The 16,608-nt window shown below is 43.6% G+C and overlaps 1 protein-coding gene across 4 annotated transcripts; it reads left to right on the plus strand.

The window, feature by feature from the left end:
* The first annotated feature begins 1,087 nt into the window (after nt 1–1,087).
* On the plus strand, nt 1,088–15,990 carry LOC102311910 (polyhomeotic-like protein 1). Of its 4 annotated transcripts, none has more exons than XM_014337257.2 (15): nt 1,088–1,484; nt 3,417–3,544; nt 4,990–5,109; nt 5,525–5,596; nt 5,705–5,833; nt 5,913–6,077; nt 6,195–6,276; nt 6,564–7,540; nt 7,752–7,887; nt 7,976–8,190; nt 8,281–8,371; nt 9,212–9,299; nt 11,234–11,459; nt 12,981–13,191; nt 13,811–15,990. In XM_014337257.2, the coding sequence occupies exons 1-15, from the start codon at nt 1,289–1,291 to the stop codon at nt 13,960–13,962; spliced, it is 2,988 nt and encodes a 995-aa protein (XP_014192743.1). In that variant the 5' UTR covers nt 1,088–1,288; the 3' UTR covers nt 13,963–15,990. The 4 variants fall into 4 exon arrangements, with proteins under 4 accessions (XP_014192743.1, XP_014192745.1, XP_014192744.1 ...); XM_014337259.2 differs by having other exon boundaries at nt 4,990–5,103; XM_014337258.2 differs by having other exon boundaries at nt 3,420–3,544.
* The last annotated feature ends 618 nt before the right edge of the window (nt 15,991–16,608 follow it).

Here is a 16,608-nt window from a genome sequence, read left to right on the forward strand (position 1 = left end):
TAACACGTAGTGTATCATATTTGATACATACAGTTTTTATGAGTTTTTGAGATTGCACAATACACTATTGAGCAAAAAAAATACAAGGTGCAGCAAATATGATACAAATTAAAACTAATTATGCAAATTAATATATTTTTTTATTTGTCAGGAGGCTCAATAAATGTTCCATGTTCAAAAAAGACTTTTTAGAATTTTCTGGCAATTATTTCATGGTTCAGACTTTAAAAGGATATTACATTTGCCTCCCTCATAATCTAAACACTGATTTATTCTGAGTTATTCAATAAAAACTGAGCCAAAATGCAGAAGTGGTGTTTGAAAAAGTGAGTACATCCCACGATTCAATAACTCGGAGAGCCACTTTTATCAGCAATAACTTAAGGTCATGGTTTTCTGTGTGTCTTTATCAGTCATGGCTGAGGAGGAATTTCAGCAAAGCCTTCTTTACAACGCTGCTTCAGTTCATTGAGGTGTGTGGACATTTATTTATTCACAGCTCTCCTGAGGTCCTGACACAGCATTTCAGCTCACGTTAGATTGCAGTCTGGCCATTGACTGGACCACATGATTCGTCTTTTTCAGTCATTCTGCTGCAGATTTGCTGCTGTGCTTGGGATCATTGGCCTGTTGCACGACACAGTGTCGCTCAGGCTGAAGCTGTTGGACAGATGGTCTCACATTTGACTCTAGAATACGTTGGTATAGAATGACTGCAGGTACCCAGGTGAATCTTTTTTCAGTTTCTCCTTATATATATTTATATATTATACCTTATATCTCCTGTTCCATTGGTGGACATTCATATTAAACATGGCCAAAGTTAAAAATAATGAGATCAGTGTGTCCACAAGTAATTCCTTCACATTGCTCTAAACACTTGACTTCAGACAGGTATACCTTTTTTTTTTATTAGTATGAAGTTATAAAGACAAGATATCCCTAAAATGGTCATCTCAGGAAAAGAAGCTCCACCCACCTGCCGTTCAAACCTTCTGTTGTTAAGTGTCAGCCAATCAGAAGGAAGGGAAGGGGAGGAAGCTGAACCACCTTGTGTCAGATGAATATAGGTGCAGGATGAACAAGTATCATGTCAAGTTGTGAAAAATGCAAAACTACTCTGGTGTCCAGTAAAACATGAAGTTTGAGATCATGCTAAGCATGTTGATCCCGAAGCCTTTGGGGGTAAAGTGAGCCCCTGTCCCCGTCCTGCTCCGTCATCGTGCAGCGCCGGAAAGGGCCGAGCAGAAAAAAGAAGGAGGCGTTTCCACACATCAGCTGCAAATTTATGCAGAACAGTAAAATCAGTGCTGCTGCTGCCGCTTCGAGCGTCCTGCACAGAGAAGAAGAAGAAGACGGGCGAAAAGAGCAGCAGCACCGGGCACAACGCAGACAAGAAGCCCGGCGGATCGTTGCATCGCTCGGTGTCGCTCTGCAGCGGGCAGCCGGTGCAGGAGGAGCCGGACGAACCCGGAGCGGTGACGGTAAGGTCGGAGCGAGAGCCGCGTTAACGAGCCAGACAGCAGCGGTGGAGGCGGGGGGGCTAGCGGGAGGCTAGGAGGAGTAGCCTCCGGTGGATCCAGTGTTAACTGGTCTGAAACATGGAGGATGGCTAGCTAACGTTAGCGCTGTGTGAGCTGCTCAGGTGGCTGTTTTTGAGCTGGTGGAGGCTGGAGACGGAGGCAGACTGTAGGTGCTGGGACAGGATGGTTGGAGGAGGAGCAGTGATAAAGGAAACTGCAAAAAAAAAAAAAAATGATTGTGAACACCTGGTCTGAACAAGTCCTGTAAGGTGGTGAAGTAGATGCAGAAAGGCTGTGTGAGCGATGCTTTTGGAAATGTTTCTCATGCAGGAGCCTTTGTACTAAAGCACGTTTCCCCGTTTTATTCCTGTGAACCCCCGAAAATGGATGCTTCATAATGACTTCCTACCTAAACCAGATAACCTGATTAAAATGATAAACTGCTGCAAAGAGGAAATGAATGTGCATTTTTAAATTGCATGTTACAGTTAATTATATCTTTACAGCTGCCATCTTCATCCCCTCACACGTTCCAGGCCCTTTCCTGCATGTCCAGACGTGCAAAACGGAACAAGAAAAAAATCTAATGCAGAGCTTTAATTTACACAAGCATAAAATACACCTTTTATCAAATGGTCAAAAATAAGAAGAAAATGCACAGACTTCTGTCTTTTATCACTTCACTCTGAGGTTCATATGTTACAGCAAATATTTGCTTTTTCTTACACACAGATTAGTGTGTAACAGTAACCATGCATTGATGATAAAGGTGATGACGGCAATATTGTGTCAAAAATCCACGTCTTTAATATCAGAGATGACTGAATTTTGTGCATGGTTGCAGAATCCTTTCCACCTCCAGCTCTCGCATTTTGAGTTTAAAGCATTTGCAAAATGATTTGACAGATATCTTTTTTTTTTCTTTCTTTTTTTTGCAAATTTTTCCCTCATTTTCTGCATATATGTAAAGAATATTATTATTATGATGATTGTGTTTTTTTACCACAATCCTTGTGACAGCCCGACTTACATTAATTTGGCAAATCTTTAAATGCAACCTGATTTCATTAATCATTTTAGTTGTGCAGTTTAGAGGTACTTTCATAGTCTTCCTGTCTGCAGGATGCATGTCGCGTGTGGTTCGTGTGAGGGGGTTAAAATTGAATCTGCAGCTTGTCCACAGCATGTAAAACAAGAATGTGGTGGATCGGTCTTATATTGGGCTTTGGTGAAGCTACTCAGTTCATCGACTGCCCCTTAGGTCAACTTTCTGTTGATTGGCTGCCCCTCATAAGCAGAAGGTTTGAACAGGAGGTCGTGGAGCTTCTGTATACCTGAGATGTCCCCTTTTCTGGACATCCTACAGATCCAAGCAGGAAAAAACTGCATATAATTTACCAAAGTTTCAAGTAATGAGGGCAGTAAATGTAATCTTTCATATGAACGTCCATACTAAATCCATCCGTTACTGTGTGTGTGCGTGTGTGTGTGCGTGTGTGTGTGTGTGTGTGTGACAGAAAAAAGGAAAAGCTTGATGGAAGCCCTTTAAAGGTGTAAACTGGTCTGTGGAGCATTGTGTCCGTCTCCATGGTGGCGATAGGAAAAAACAGCTGTCAGCGAGACACTCAGTCGTTGTGATTTACTGCCATAAAAAATGAAAACATTTTAAAATGTTGAAAGTGTTAAAAATAACCAGCAGCAGAACTACATCAGTCATCCACGCTGTAAAAAGTGTTTCACAGCATCTCGACTCTGTGAGGTCTGCTGTTTGTCAGGAACCGTGACAGGTGTGGAGTTTTTTTCCTCCTCTATCCATCAGACTCTCGCAGAGAGAGAAAGTGGTGTTTGTTTCATCCTGTGTTTGACTGACGGACGCCTCATCTGTCTCCTCAGCAGCCATGGAGACAGACGGAGAGCAGAACCAGCAGGGGGCCTCGACCAATGGAAGCGCTCCGTCTGGGACCAGCTCCCGCCCCTCTCCCATGAATTCCATGTCTCTGTATGAAAGGCAGGCGGTCCAGGTAGGTGTGAGTGTTTATACCTGTGTGGCTACAGGACCAGACCACATTGATTTTCACACGCTGACAATGAGTCCTCACTTCATGGAAAAAACTTTTAAAGGCTCGGTTCACAGCTGCCTTTAGAATTCAGGTTAAGATCAGTTTAGTTTAACAGTTAAAAACTAACACACATGTTAGTTAACTGGATTTCCAGTTTTGGGCCTCAGTAATAATCCAAGTGTGCCAGGATTGTTGTGCACAAAGGGGGGGAAAAGGCATCGCGTTAAAAATATTTAAAATGCTTAAAAATGTAAGTTTTGTTCGACAGGAAATGCGTTTCTTTGTTTGTAAATGTGAAAAAAGGGAGACATCCCTGATTAGAAACCAGTGCTCATCCTCAAAAACTATTCCCCCCCCCTCCCCAAGTAGGAAGTGGTCATAATCTTCATGGGGTGGCTTTTAATGACCCCTACCATCTTTAATATCTCGCTGTTCTCACACTTGAACCATACCTTGAGGGTGATAGCCCGGCAGCATGGTGCATTGTTCTGCTTTCGAGTTGTTATTGTTGGGCTAAAAGTAGGTTGCATGCCTGGGGATTAGATTGCACGTATACAGGTCTAGATTCAGGTCTAGACTTTAAAAACGTGACTCGTGGGAGCGTTTGGTTCTTTGCATAGTTTAAAACTCATTTCAGATGCGTCGTGAAAAACGTAAAATAGATCCCTGTGGCAAAACCTTCACTGTGATGTAGGCGGAGCATTTATAATCCTGCCAGTAAACAAAATTGTAATAAAAATTAATAGAAAATGATGATATCACTTTGCATTTTCGTGTCCAAATTGTGTTTTTGGCTGCAGCGTAAACATGGACTGTTTGCGTGTAAGCAGGGGCAGAAAGTGTGTGTGTGGCTCATTTGTCTTCATAATTTCTGATTTATGTGTTAGCCGATGGACAGAAACTGATGAAGACTGACTGAATCGGGGGGGTAAAGAAAAGAGACCGAGTCGTGCTGGGTGTGATGGAGGCTGGGTGTTATTTTCTCAGGCTTTTGTCACCCTGCACGGCCATCTGTCTCTGTCACCCGGCACACACTAATCCAGCCCGCCGCGCTCGCTTTCATCCCCCGACTTATTACTGTACGAGCCTCCCCTCATACATCAGGCAGCTGGCAGGTTTCTGCAGCTTCGCTCTCTCTCTGCTCCTTCTGCACTCGTTTCTCTCAGTCTGCTCTATCCCCTCAATTTTCTCTGCACTTCCTTTTCCATCCTAAATTTCTCCCATCCCTCACTCTTTCATGTCTTCTTCTGACTCTTTGCCGTCATGTTTTCCATCCCCATCTTTTCACAGCACTTTACTTCCTTCATGCTCCGTTCCTCCCTCCCCCTTTTTTTTCTTTCTTCTCCTTCTCCAAAATGCCGTCCCTCCTTCAGTTTTCATTTTTGGCCGTCTGCTCCTCCCTCCAGGCCCTGCAGGCGTTACAGAGGCAGCCCAATGCCGCTCAGTACTTCCAGCAGCTGATGCTGCAGCAGCAGATCAACAACGCAGCACAGCTGCAGAACCTGGCAGCTGTGCAACAGGTAAAGGTGTGTGCAAATTTCACTTTGTTTCTTTCAAGTAAAGGAAGTTATAAACATCCTGCACGTGTTGTTTGCAAAGCACAAAGAAAAACTATTGTAAGAAATAAAACGATACATGATGACGCTGTAAGAGCGTTGCATAAGACAGATTGCCACCTACTTGCATCCAATAATTAACTCCCATGAAAACCAGAATATAAAGGTGGGGAGGCCACGTCTACAGTCGATGCTGGACAGCTGTGGGTTGTAAAACATGGAGGCTTTGTGGCCAGAAACAAAGCTGAGCATATTTGCATCAACCACACAACAGCCTCTGTAAACATCTCAGTTTTCATTTTGTTTGGAGTTTATTGAAACCTTAAGCTGCTTTTTTTCTCTGTCTCTTCCCTTTCTTCGTTTTACTTTCTTTGTTTTTTTTAAGGCCACTCTGGCTGCCAGTCGTCAGTCAAGCCCCTCCAGCAGTAGCTCTTCTCAGACTACCAGCACAACCGCAGTACGTAATCATACAAAAACGATAGCTCTTTATGCCACAAAATCAGTACCGCTTTTTTTTTCCTTCGGGCCACAAAGGATCTTAAAGATGCACGTTCCTGTTCTTCAGGTCAATGTAACATCTGGATCAGGGTCTACAACCAGCAGCCGTCCAATGGGTGCCTCAGCAACATCCACAATCAGCCAATCAGTGCTGCTTAGTGGGACAGCCGGAGGGCAGGGCCAGATGTACCTGAGAGTGAGTTTGATCAGATGGCTTATGTGCGGCAGCTCAGTTTTGTGCATTTTAATGGCTTTAATGTCTTTTTGTCCTGCAGGTGAACCGCTCCCTTAGGACGCCTATCCCCTCCCAGCTCATTTTCATGCCCGGCAGCACTGCAACTACTGCTGTGGCAACTGTTGCCCAGCAGCCACAGGCTCAGCAACAGCAGCAGGAAGTGCCTCAGACTTCCTCATCCAGCAGCCAATCTGATAACGACCAGGTGTGTGGCTAACATAAAAATGTTTTCATGGCTTGAAGACACATTCTTTCGTTCTTCAGCAACAAAGTGACAGATGGGTGTTTTCACCCAAACATTTGCTCTGTGCTCCATCTCCAGGTACAGAATCTAGCCATGCGAGGTCTGTCGGGTCCTAAAGGTGTGGGTGTTAAGACTGAAGCCCCAGAGAGAAGTGACTCGGGTAGGAAAGAAAGAAGAGGAATTAAACATATAAATGAGCTTTGTAATGCTCTGAAGGTTGTGTATGATGATGGAGCCTGTGGTGGATTTGGCAGAAATTTCAGAAGCGTACACTTAATTTGGACTTTCTCATTTTAGTTATAATAATATTGAAGCAAATTCATGACAGTGATTCAGGTTTAAATGCTTTTATATGTAACGTAACGTTAATTTGGGGGTGAACTGCCGTTTTAAATGTGATGAGTCACTAAATAGACACTAATATATTTTCATTTTTATTTTTCCCAGCTGCCTACTCGCTGGTCCAGCCCTCTCACCAGTCTACCCCTCAGTCCCCCACCAAACCAAGCCAGCCTCAGCCCCAGCCATCCCACATCAAAATCCCTACCTACCCCCAGCCTACTAATCTCAAAGCTCACCCCGTCTCTTCTTCCGGTGCCTCGTCGTCCTCGTCGTCTTCCATCCCTCTCTCCCAGCTCTTACTCCACGGTACTCGAACCCTCACCACAGGAACCACAGCTCCCACAGCAGCACATACTCTGGTCTTGACATCCAACGCCACATCTCAGCCCCACGGGTACCCGGTGGGCACGGCAACCATCAAACCAGCGGTCAACGCTCAGACTCTGGTGGTGCAGCCTCTACAGAAAACCTCACTCGGTGCTGAGAAATCAGGCCACGGAAACGGACCCATCCCCATCCAACCTAAAACTTTACAGGGGCTCCGCCTGCCCCTCCAGCTTCCTTCAAGGAACCCCCCTCCCATCCTGCCCGCCCCGCCGCCTGCCAGCAGCTCCGGCCAGCCTCCCCACACGCCTCACATCCCAGTGCAGATAGTGGGAGCCAGGCAGAGCACACTTGGAAATGCCCAGGCTCTCGCTCTGGCCCGTGGCAGCTGCAGCCAGGATGGTGCCGCCGTCCTCAGCAGTTCCTCTAGTCTGCTCACCATGGTGGCGTCCATCGCTTCCAGGGAGGGTGGAGTCGTCGGCCGAGGGGTGGGGCTGAAGACGCTTCAGTCACCCCAGGAGGCTCCCCCCTTGGCTCAGGTGTCTCAGGTGCATCCACAAGCCAATCAGAGCTCTGGACAGAGTCAGAACGGACAGCTGGCTTCAAGCCCCGCCTCTTGCTGGCCCTCCACCATTTCATCTCCTCCCCCCTCGCTGTCTCGCTCCTCCCTCTCTCTCCACCTGGTGACCGAAGAGCAGAGAGCAGCATCAGCTGGTGTAACCACCAATGGAGACTCATCAGGAGGTCAGACGCCACAGGTCAGCTGAAGCAGGATTTAAGTGATTCTCATGAATCAGACTTGATGTTTTTCTAACCCACACACATTTCTACATGTCACAGATGGTGATTTTGGGTTCTAGCACTAAAACAAACACGCTACTCAGCCATAACTGCTCCTTCCTTGTGTAAATATTACATCCTACAATCACTCTCAGTGTCTGTCTGTATCTGTTGGCACTTTTTGTTTAGAGTAAACAGACGACTGGCTCTCTGAAAAGAAAATCAGACTCGAATTCAGCCAATGACGAACATGGCCCCTCCCCTCCACGGCTCCAGCCAGTCAGAGATCATGCCTCGGCCATCCCAGCCAATCCCGTCGATGCAGGTAATAACATAGAAATACATCCCTGTAAAATACTGTCAACACACACACTCGGTGAAAAACAGTATTTATCTTCCTCTCACCTCTCCAGGCTCTGCTGCTCCTCCTCCTCCTCCTCCTCCACCTCCTCCTCCTGCATCCTCTCCTTCTCCTCCTGCATCCTCTCCTTCTCCAGTGCTGCTGGTGTCCCGTGGGACTTGTGGTCAGGGTGAGAGAGCTCCTCCACCTCAAGCTGTGGTTAAACCGCAGGTTCTTACACACCTCATAGAGGGCTTTGTGATCCAGGAGGGGGCGGAGCCTTTCCCTGTGAGTACATGGGATTTGTAGTTTGTTTTTTGTTTTGTTTTTCTTGTTTTTGTCGGTCGCTGATTCTTAAACTGAATTTGTGTTTGACAGGTCTGCGGTCCAGTCAAGGACTCGGCTGGTGAAGATTTGACTAACGACAGTCCAGACACTAACCCGTCGGAGACTGTTACCACAGCAACAGGTAACAGCCAGACTGCTTAAAGCACTGCTGCTTTAAAGACACGTTTAAGGGCTGAAATCAGAATCATAAATATCTACTGTAAGGTTTCTGGGATAAAGTTGCCTCTGCATGAGAAACGGCTCTTAAAATCTTGAAAATCAAAATGTGATTTCTGCATTGCTGAAGTCTCTGTGCATTAGCCATAGTACATGTTTTATTGTTGTTGTTCTTTGGCCGTTAGCGTTTTATTATCCTCTAGATCTTTAGTTATTTACTTGGTGTGCCCAGTTTTCTAGCTAGATTCTCATTTTCTTCTTTTAAGTCACACAGTCATGATTTGCTGCAGTTTTTTTCTTTATACGGTACACAGTGACTGCCATACTGGACAGTATATTACAGTAATGTATTTTAAAGGCAGACCTTGGTACAGCTGATATCTTCAAAACTGAAACACATAAAAAAATTTTGAGCATTATGAATGTAGAGAATTGGAGGGAAAATATGAACAATATGAATTTTTTTTTTTTTGTTTTGATTTTTTGGTGATCTGTCCCTTTAACATTATAACATGGACATGGCTTATGGGATTTAATGTTGTGTAACAAGATGACCCTTGTTTGCCCTGTTTGTTTGAGCTGGGCTGCAGGAAAGCATAAAGACTTTAATTATAACTTTCAAGCTGGGAATTTCCCACCTCTGAGTCTAAACCGCAGGCAGCGCGATATCACAAGAAAATATCATCGCAGTCTGATTTTCTGTGTGTGGACCGGGACTCACAACCCGTTGGAGTATATAATACCACGTTTGCGTTTGTGTATTATTCACCATCTGCTTTGTTCTGTCTCTAAACTCTCTCCTCAGTGCTGAAGTGTGAATACTGTAAAAACTTTGCTCCTGCCAGCCAGTTCCGAGGCACCAAAAGGTTCTGCTCCATGTCTTGTGCCAAGAGGTACTTCAAATGCATGAAACATATACAGAATAAATCACTGTACTGCAAACAGCTGCAGCCACTTCAGCTTATTTCACAGTGCGAGTGATGAACGTCTGTTTCTAGTTACAGTGCAGTTTGTCATAGATGCTGTGCAGTAAGATTTGGATATCTTGAAGTCAAACAAAACTGCATGAAGCTCAAAACCTCAATCCTCTTTGAGGCTTTTAGTTCTTAGTTATATACAGTGTTTCCCACATAACTGCACTGTAATTGTGCCATGCAGTGCATGTGTGTGCCTTCTTAAATAAATGGAAAATAAATCCTTTATATAATAACGTCTGCTTTCCCATTTACAAACTGCAGCATCTAGAACTGCAGCTGAAGGCTGACTGCTTTAGTAGAATCGACTGCGTGCATATGTATGTATTAAGGGTGCAACGATACACAAAATTCACGGTTCGGTTCGATACTTTGGTGTCACGGTTCGATATTTTTTCGATACAAAAAAATGTTCATGCTTTTTTTAATTTGTCATTTATTAAAAGTATGAATATATATTTTAACTCAAAAGTACAGTTTTTAAATTTAATGTTGCTGAAACAACAAAGGGATAAAATAATAAATCTATCTGATGGAGAAATCATTCATCTTTGGAAAACAGAGAAATGGCTCTTTCCAAAATAAAAGCTATACTATACGCTTCTTCTGGGCTATATTCTCAGCAGCATATTAAACATATCAGGTCCGTGGGGCTGGACAGCGTCAACACGTTAACGAGCTAACTGCGCTAACGCAGTAGTTCCCACCCATGTAACTGAGCATTGCATGGCACATCCAACATACTGTTTTACTTTAGTCCATGACGCGCTTATCTTCAGGGTCATACTTCACATGAAAACCAAAATAGTTCCAAAGGCCAGATCTGAATGAGGGTGGGGGAGGTTCAGTCGTTGAGGCAGTTGCTATGTTGCAACGAGCTTAGCTTCTGTCTTGCTAGCTTGCGCTACGCTCAGTGGATCTGCACTCCACAGTGCAGCCTAGGTGGAATGAATATATATATATATATATATATATATATATAGTTAGCTTGAGTAAGAGTGAGGAGACTGCACTCTTGTCAGTTTTCTGTTCTCTTGGATGAAAGAGACAAAAGGCTGCGTACACCGTAGACTGGTCACCAGGCTGTTGTAGGGCTAACAGAGGGACACCTAGGGGTCATTTTACAGTCACAACAACAACAACATAACGTATGTGTCTTTGGACTGTGGGAGAAAGCCAAAGTACTCAGAGGGAACCCATGCAAGCTTGGGGAGAACATGCCAGCCAATGGCTAAAAGTCTTTTTTTATTTTTTATTTTTTATTTTTTTATTTATTTATTTTTTTTTAAAAAAAGGACACAAAATGACTTTAAATCCCAGAGCTGCCAAAGAAAAGTGTGTGTGTGGGGAAATACTGATATATAATGAATCGATATCAGAAGCCAGTGTTACTAAAGATGTGACCCACTAAATGTTGTCTAAAACGGGACTTTAGTGTGAATTCTCAGGTGGCTCCAGCTGTAAATCTCACAGCTTGTGTATTTTCTGTTCTCATGTTTTTTTCTGTGTTTACATATTGTGATAGCCTCACTTCATCCACTTTCACATGCAGCATGTAACTTCGCAGTACAGTGGAGGACACTTTGTTTCTCCTCTGAATGTGCTCCGTATTAAAATGTACACTGTATTTATTATGTGACATGTTTCAGTAGAAAACAATGCGCTGTCTGCATTGTTTGTTACAGTATGTTGTCAGTTTATGATTTTACATTTTCTGCTTCTGCTTTGTATTTGTCACTTTGCCCACTACACGTGTATAGCTTATATACCGCGTACGGTACAAAGAGACAAAAACTGTGTGTTGCTCGTCTTGGCTTCAGTACCGTATATGTCACTCTTTGTCTACGATACAGTATGTATTGGTTCCCCAGGTACAACGTCAGCTTCAGGCAGCACTTCGGCGTGCGGCAGGGTCACGGCCAGCGTCAAGCTCAAGATCACTCTTCGGATCGGGATCAGAGCCGCGGACACCTCTCCAACTCGGACGACGAGGGAGGAATCGCCAGGAGGAGGGTTCCCCGCAGGACCAGCTCAGAAATAGCCAGTGCCAAGATAGCAGGGAGGCCCGTACCTGCCAAGGTGAGGCAGGATTGTACAGTCCCTACAAGGAAAATTATTGGTGCAGGTCAAAAATTAGAAGTCCAATCCCAGCTGATAACTGATCTGTGTAGTTGTACTGGAGCCTTTCCTGCTTTGATCACATTTAAATAGCCTTTGCTCACATGCAGGTAAGCGGTCTGTGTGGAGAGCAAAAGAGGCATTGCATTTGTTTAGAAACGAGTGCATCAGAGGGACGGCTCAGGTTGAGCAGTTTGGAGATGCAGTTGGAGAGCCAAGGCTGATGTGGTTTGGACGTGTGCAGAGGAGGGTTAGTGGATATTTTGGGCAGAGGGTGTTGAATATAGAGCTGCCAGGCAGGAGGAAAAGCAGGAGACCACAGAGAAGATTCATGGATGTAGTGAAGGAGGACATGCAGAGCGTTGGTGTGACAGAAGCTGGTAAGAAAGAGGCTGATGATCTGGGAGCAGCCGAAAGAAGAAGAACCAGCAGACGAGATGGTGGGCTCAGATTTGTCTGATGCATTTCAAACTTTAGCAAAAGGGTTTTTAAACTTTAGTGGCCTCTTAATAAAGCTTGTAAGTGTTGATATGTGCAAAATATTTGGCTCCAAATATTTTTAATGTTTGTATGTTTAACTCTGCAAAACACATATAATATTTTTTTACACCTTTTTCAGTCAATTTATTACTTTTCTATCATCCTATTGGCAGAAATGCAACTTTAAGCAGTTTTAAACATATTTGGATGCTAGAACTTTACACCCATTCATCAATAATTGCGATCACGCTCAAAATGATCTGCTTCTACCGCAGCTTTCAGCTTCCTGGGAAGTGTTTTTTGTAAAATAACTTCACTTGTAACCACATTAAACCACATACAGATCTGGCTTTGTGCTCAGGGACATCAACACGGATGGAGGAGCACACAAATATAATTGTGCGAGGAGGGCGATCTCTTTCTAATAATGATGTCAGTGTACATACAAATAATCCATTAGTCAAAGCTCAGGCTTCAGACTGCTGAAGCTCTGTTTCAGAGGAGACATCCCCAGTGTGGTCATTTCACACCACTCTGGCTGTGAGTTTAGAAACCACGGCCAGAAGCCCAGATTAACACAAATACACTGAATTATGCCGAGTAAAGAATAGAAATGCAGAGTAAATAAGCATAAAAGAGCCCCTTTAAATTTCTCCTCCATTATTACAAACTGGCTCCAAACCAAATGTATGAGGCTCCTGAACACAAACTTCATGTAACAGCAAAAATAGACCTGAATCCATCTGAATGTGCATTTTTCACTTGTATGCATGATGAGCCTTTTGAAGTCATTACTTGCTTCTCTGTGACGGTGCTCAGGTATCTCGAGGTTTGCTCCTTTTTTATAAACTGTAACAATCCTCGTCTGTGCAGCTCTAATCTTTAAATATGCAGACGGGGTTTTGTCCTTGTAGCCTGTGTTCATGTTTTTGCAAGCAGACCGGGACACTAGTGAACGCTGCTGCTTTTTTTTTTTTTTTTTTTTTCTTCCTCCGCTTGTAGTGCCGGTCCGAGTCGAGCCGTTCAGATGAGGAGTCCAGCGTAGAGGAGGATGAAGATGACCCCATGTCTCTCTCGCCGGCCTCCTCAGCGTCCTGCCACCAGCCGCCTCCTCCGCTCCCAGCAGAGAGCTCGCCACCGCCCACCTGCCTGCCTGCTAGCCCCTCCCAGTGGAACGTGGAGGAAGTGTCACAGTTTATTTCCTCACTGCAAGGTTAGAAGATCTGATTTTTGATCTTATAATGCAGCACTGATTCACATAAAGAAAAAAGGTCAAGGTCAGAGGTCGAGTTATCTTCTGAATGAGTTAACTCGAGGGCAAGGGGATGCAGGATGTTGAAATTGGCACCATAGAGGTGTGTGCTAGGAGGCAGAGGGGTAGCATGGTGGCCACCAGTATTTTTAAAGCCCTTCCAGCGTCTCTCCCTCTGTGGAATCTGTGACCTCCGGAACTGATAGATGATGGAAATGGGGGTAAAGAGGAAAATGAATGGCAGTGCTCCTGAATTAGCTGGTTTCTGGCTACTGCTGATGTTTATCTTGTGTTGCTCTGCTTTTATATTCAAGGGCAATAATTGATGTTTTGATCAGTTCTTCTTTTTATTTGCTGTTTCATGCTTATCAACATTGTTAATACTGTACAGTTAAAATAACAAATAGACCAGTTTCATATTAATGTGACACATTAATCTGGAGTTCATCTGTTTCCACCTCGAACTTGATGCTTTTATTTGTTATGTAAATGTTTGCATTTGGAGCTAATGCATGAACGGCTGTGTGCATTAATGTTAATGTACCATAATTTTCAACCTTTTTATCCGTCGTCCTCTCAGGGTGCGAGGATCTCGCCTCCCAGTTCCTGTCGCAGGAAATTGATGGACAGGCGCTGCTGCTGCTGAAGGAGGAGCATCTCATGTCCACCATGAACATCAAGCTTGGCCCTGCCCTCAAGATCTGCGCTCACATCAACAGCCTAAGAGACTGACCGGTGGTTTTTCCACAAATCCGCAAAGCTTAAAAGTGAAGCCCCCCCCCCGGGCATCCACCACCAGCCCGCGGGTCAGATATGGAGCTCGAGAGTCCTGCAGGTGAATGTTTGAAGTACAGTTCATTTCCCAAACACGGCAAAGACTCTGGGACTGCAGAAGTGGAATCTCATCCCGTTTCACATCAGATTCTCGCACAAGTTGTAAAAATCCTTCAAATGTGCGATTTTATTTCGATGAAGGTACACGTTCCACCAAATTCTGCTCAAAATCAATGTAAATGAAGGTTTTGAATGTATTTTAATTGCAAACGAGACTCGTTGAACCTGAAGTACTTGCTCGTTATTTTTTTCTGACCGTAGACCGAGGCTGTGATTTATTTTCGTTTCGTTAAACTTCCTTTAAAAGACTGAAGATACACACAGAAGAAAACAGCTGTGCTTTGTTTTGCACAGGAATTTGGAAGGAAGACCTTTGGAAGCACTTCTATAGCACTTCCTTTGTAAAGTGAAGTCACAAATCTTTTTCTTATCTAGTTCAGCGTTCCTTCAAAGACATGAATTTCATTGCGTACTTCCAGCATTCTAATTATTTGAGAAGAGTATACAATGGCACTTTTATTTTGAAGGCAGCCTATTCTTTGCGCTACAGGGTACTGTGAGAGTACAGGGTACTGGGTGCAGAAACACCAGAGTCCAAATGAAACCCTAATCCCTCAAGGTTCAAAGAGCATTTCATACTTCAAGTAAAAATACGGACGTTGCATAACTTTTTCTCACATCTTTAGCGTATTGTTTTATATCCAGAGAACATCAGCTCTACTGCTGAATGCTTTTCACTGTTTTTAAGCTTTTTACCAGAGAAGTTCACGTCAACTCTGTGATTATTCACCTGTCAGCAGTTTGTGAGATTACTCAAATGGTACCACCAGCTGCTCCTGGTCTGCATGAGTGCACTTACAAGGCAAGTTCACCGGTTTGGTTTTGTGGAGAGATGCTGTCAGAGAGGAGTTCTGACAATAAGATGTTCATTTTAAAGTGTCTTTAAGTTGCATTCGTGAACAAGAGAAGTTGCTGGCCACACGTGGACCTACGATGGATGTGGGAGAAATAAGACATCACGCCTGAATGAATGAATGACTGTGTGAATGAGTGAACCTTGAAGCTATACTGTAATAAGTGTAAAGTTTGCCTTTCTATTTAAATGCACATTTGTTTGCTGGACTGCCTTGTTTGAAGCTTTTTACTGTAGGACTTTTCTCATGTTCTCTCTCTGTGAACCTCGTGGCCTTTCTCACTAGTCTCTACAACGATAGGTTTAGATGAGGATTGTCGGTTTTTACTGCTTTCATATCATTCCTTGTTTTATATCTTCGCTTACTTTTTTACAACTCTCGATTAAGCAATGAAATGTGTTGCTTTTCCCAAAAAGCGTGACTGAATAGTAGCTACTTTGATCAAGGATCAACTTGCTGTCTTCCTCATAGCTTTGTCACATAGCGTGTAACTACCAACAGTATTTACCTTTCTAGCTAGCTAGCTATCTTTGGCTTTATTGTTAGTGACTGTGGCTATTCCAGTACTTTGTTTTTCTTTTTCTTTTTTAAAAAGGGTAATAATCTTGATGATGTTTGCTTATATTTCACTTTCCCCAGGATTTTGGAGTCTTTAAATCTTCATTCTAAACGCCAAAAAAAAGAAAGAATTTCGCCTCATTTCAAGTGAGGTGAGCCACAAATGCAGCTGTGATTACCTGTACAACATTTGTCCATAATCAGACCATTGCAGCGTTGTTCGTTTAGTCTTCAACATCCCAAAAAGTAGCACTTTTCTCACAGAAGAACAGTGAATTCAGCAAAAAACCTTCTTTTATATATAAATCTGTATACATACAAATAAGAAAGCCACTTGGAATCAAATGTCTTTGCTTGCAATAATTTCCAAAATCTGCAAAATCTAGAGGGGCTGGTTTTCACAAGAAGAGGTAATTAATACTATCATGCAAATAAATAATCAAACTGTTTTAAAGCTGTGATGCTTGTTTTTGTTGTTTGTTAGCCTGAGTAATGGTTTCGGTTTGCACTGTTGCTTTCCAAGTGTAACAAGTGCAGATCATCAGTGGGCAGTTTGCATCATGTTTGTGTTTTTAACTCCTCTCCCCGGCTTGAGTTCAGGCTGAGGTGTTGTGCTGTCTTAAAGAAAGTCCCTTCAGGTTTGTTGTCCCAGATGTGATAAACCAGCGGTCCCCAACCCCGGGCCTCGGTACCGGTCTGTGAGTCGTTTGGTACCGGGCCACGAGAGTTGAGGCTCAGGTGTGAAATGTATGCTTTTCAGGGTTTTTATCGGTTTTCAGCGTTATTTTGTTATCGTTTTTATCGTTTACTCTGTTTTCCTTGGTCTTTTCACGTGTGTTATGAATAAATCTTCTTTTTTTTCGGTACCGGTACTAGTTTTATTTTGTTGTATTTATCCACGACCCCTTAAAGGCCGGTCCATGAAAATATTGTCGGGCATAAACCGGTCCGTGGCGCAAAAAAGGTTGGAGACCGCTGTGATAAACTATAGACTGTAAATGAAAAATGAATGTAGTCATGATGTCATACGATCACAGTAGCTACAGCCATTTTAAAGGCTCCGTGGTTAGTT

Source organism: Haplochromis burtoni, unplaced genomic scaffold (assembly GCF_018398535.1).
Source record: "Haplochromis burtoni strain Fernald_Lab_line unplaced genomic scaffold, NCSU_Asbu1 Contig_168, whole genome shotgun sequence".
Taxonomy (NCBI): Eukaryota; Metazoa; Chordata; class Actinopteri; order Cichliformes; family Cichlidae; genus Haplochromis; species Haplochromis burtoni.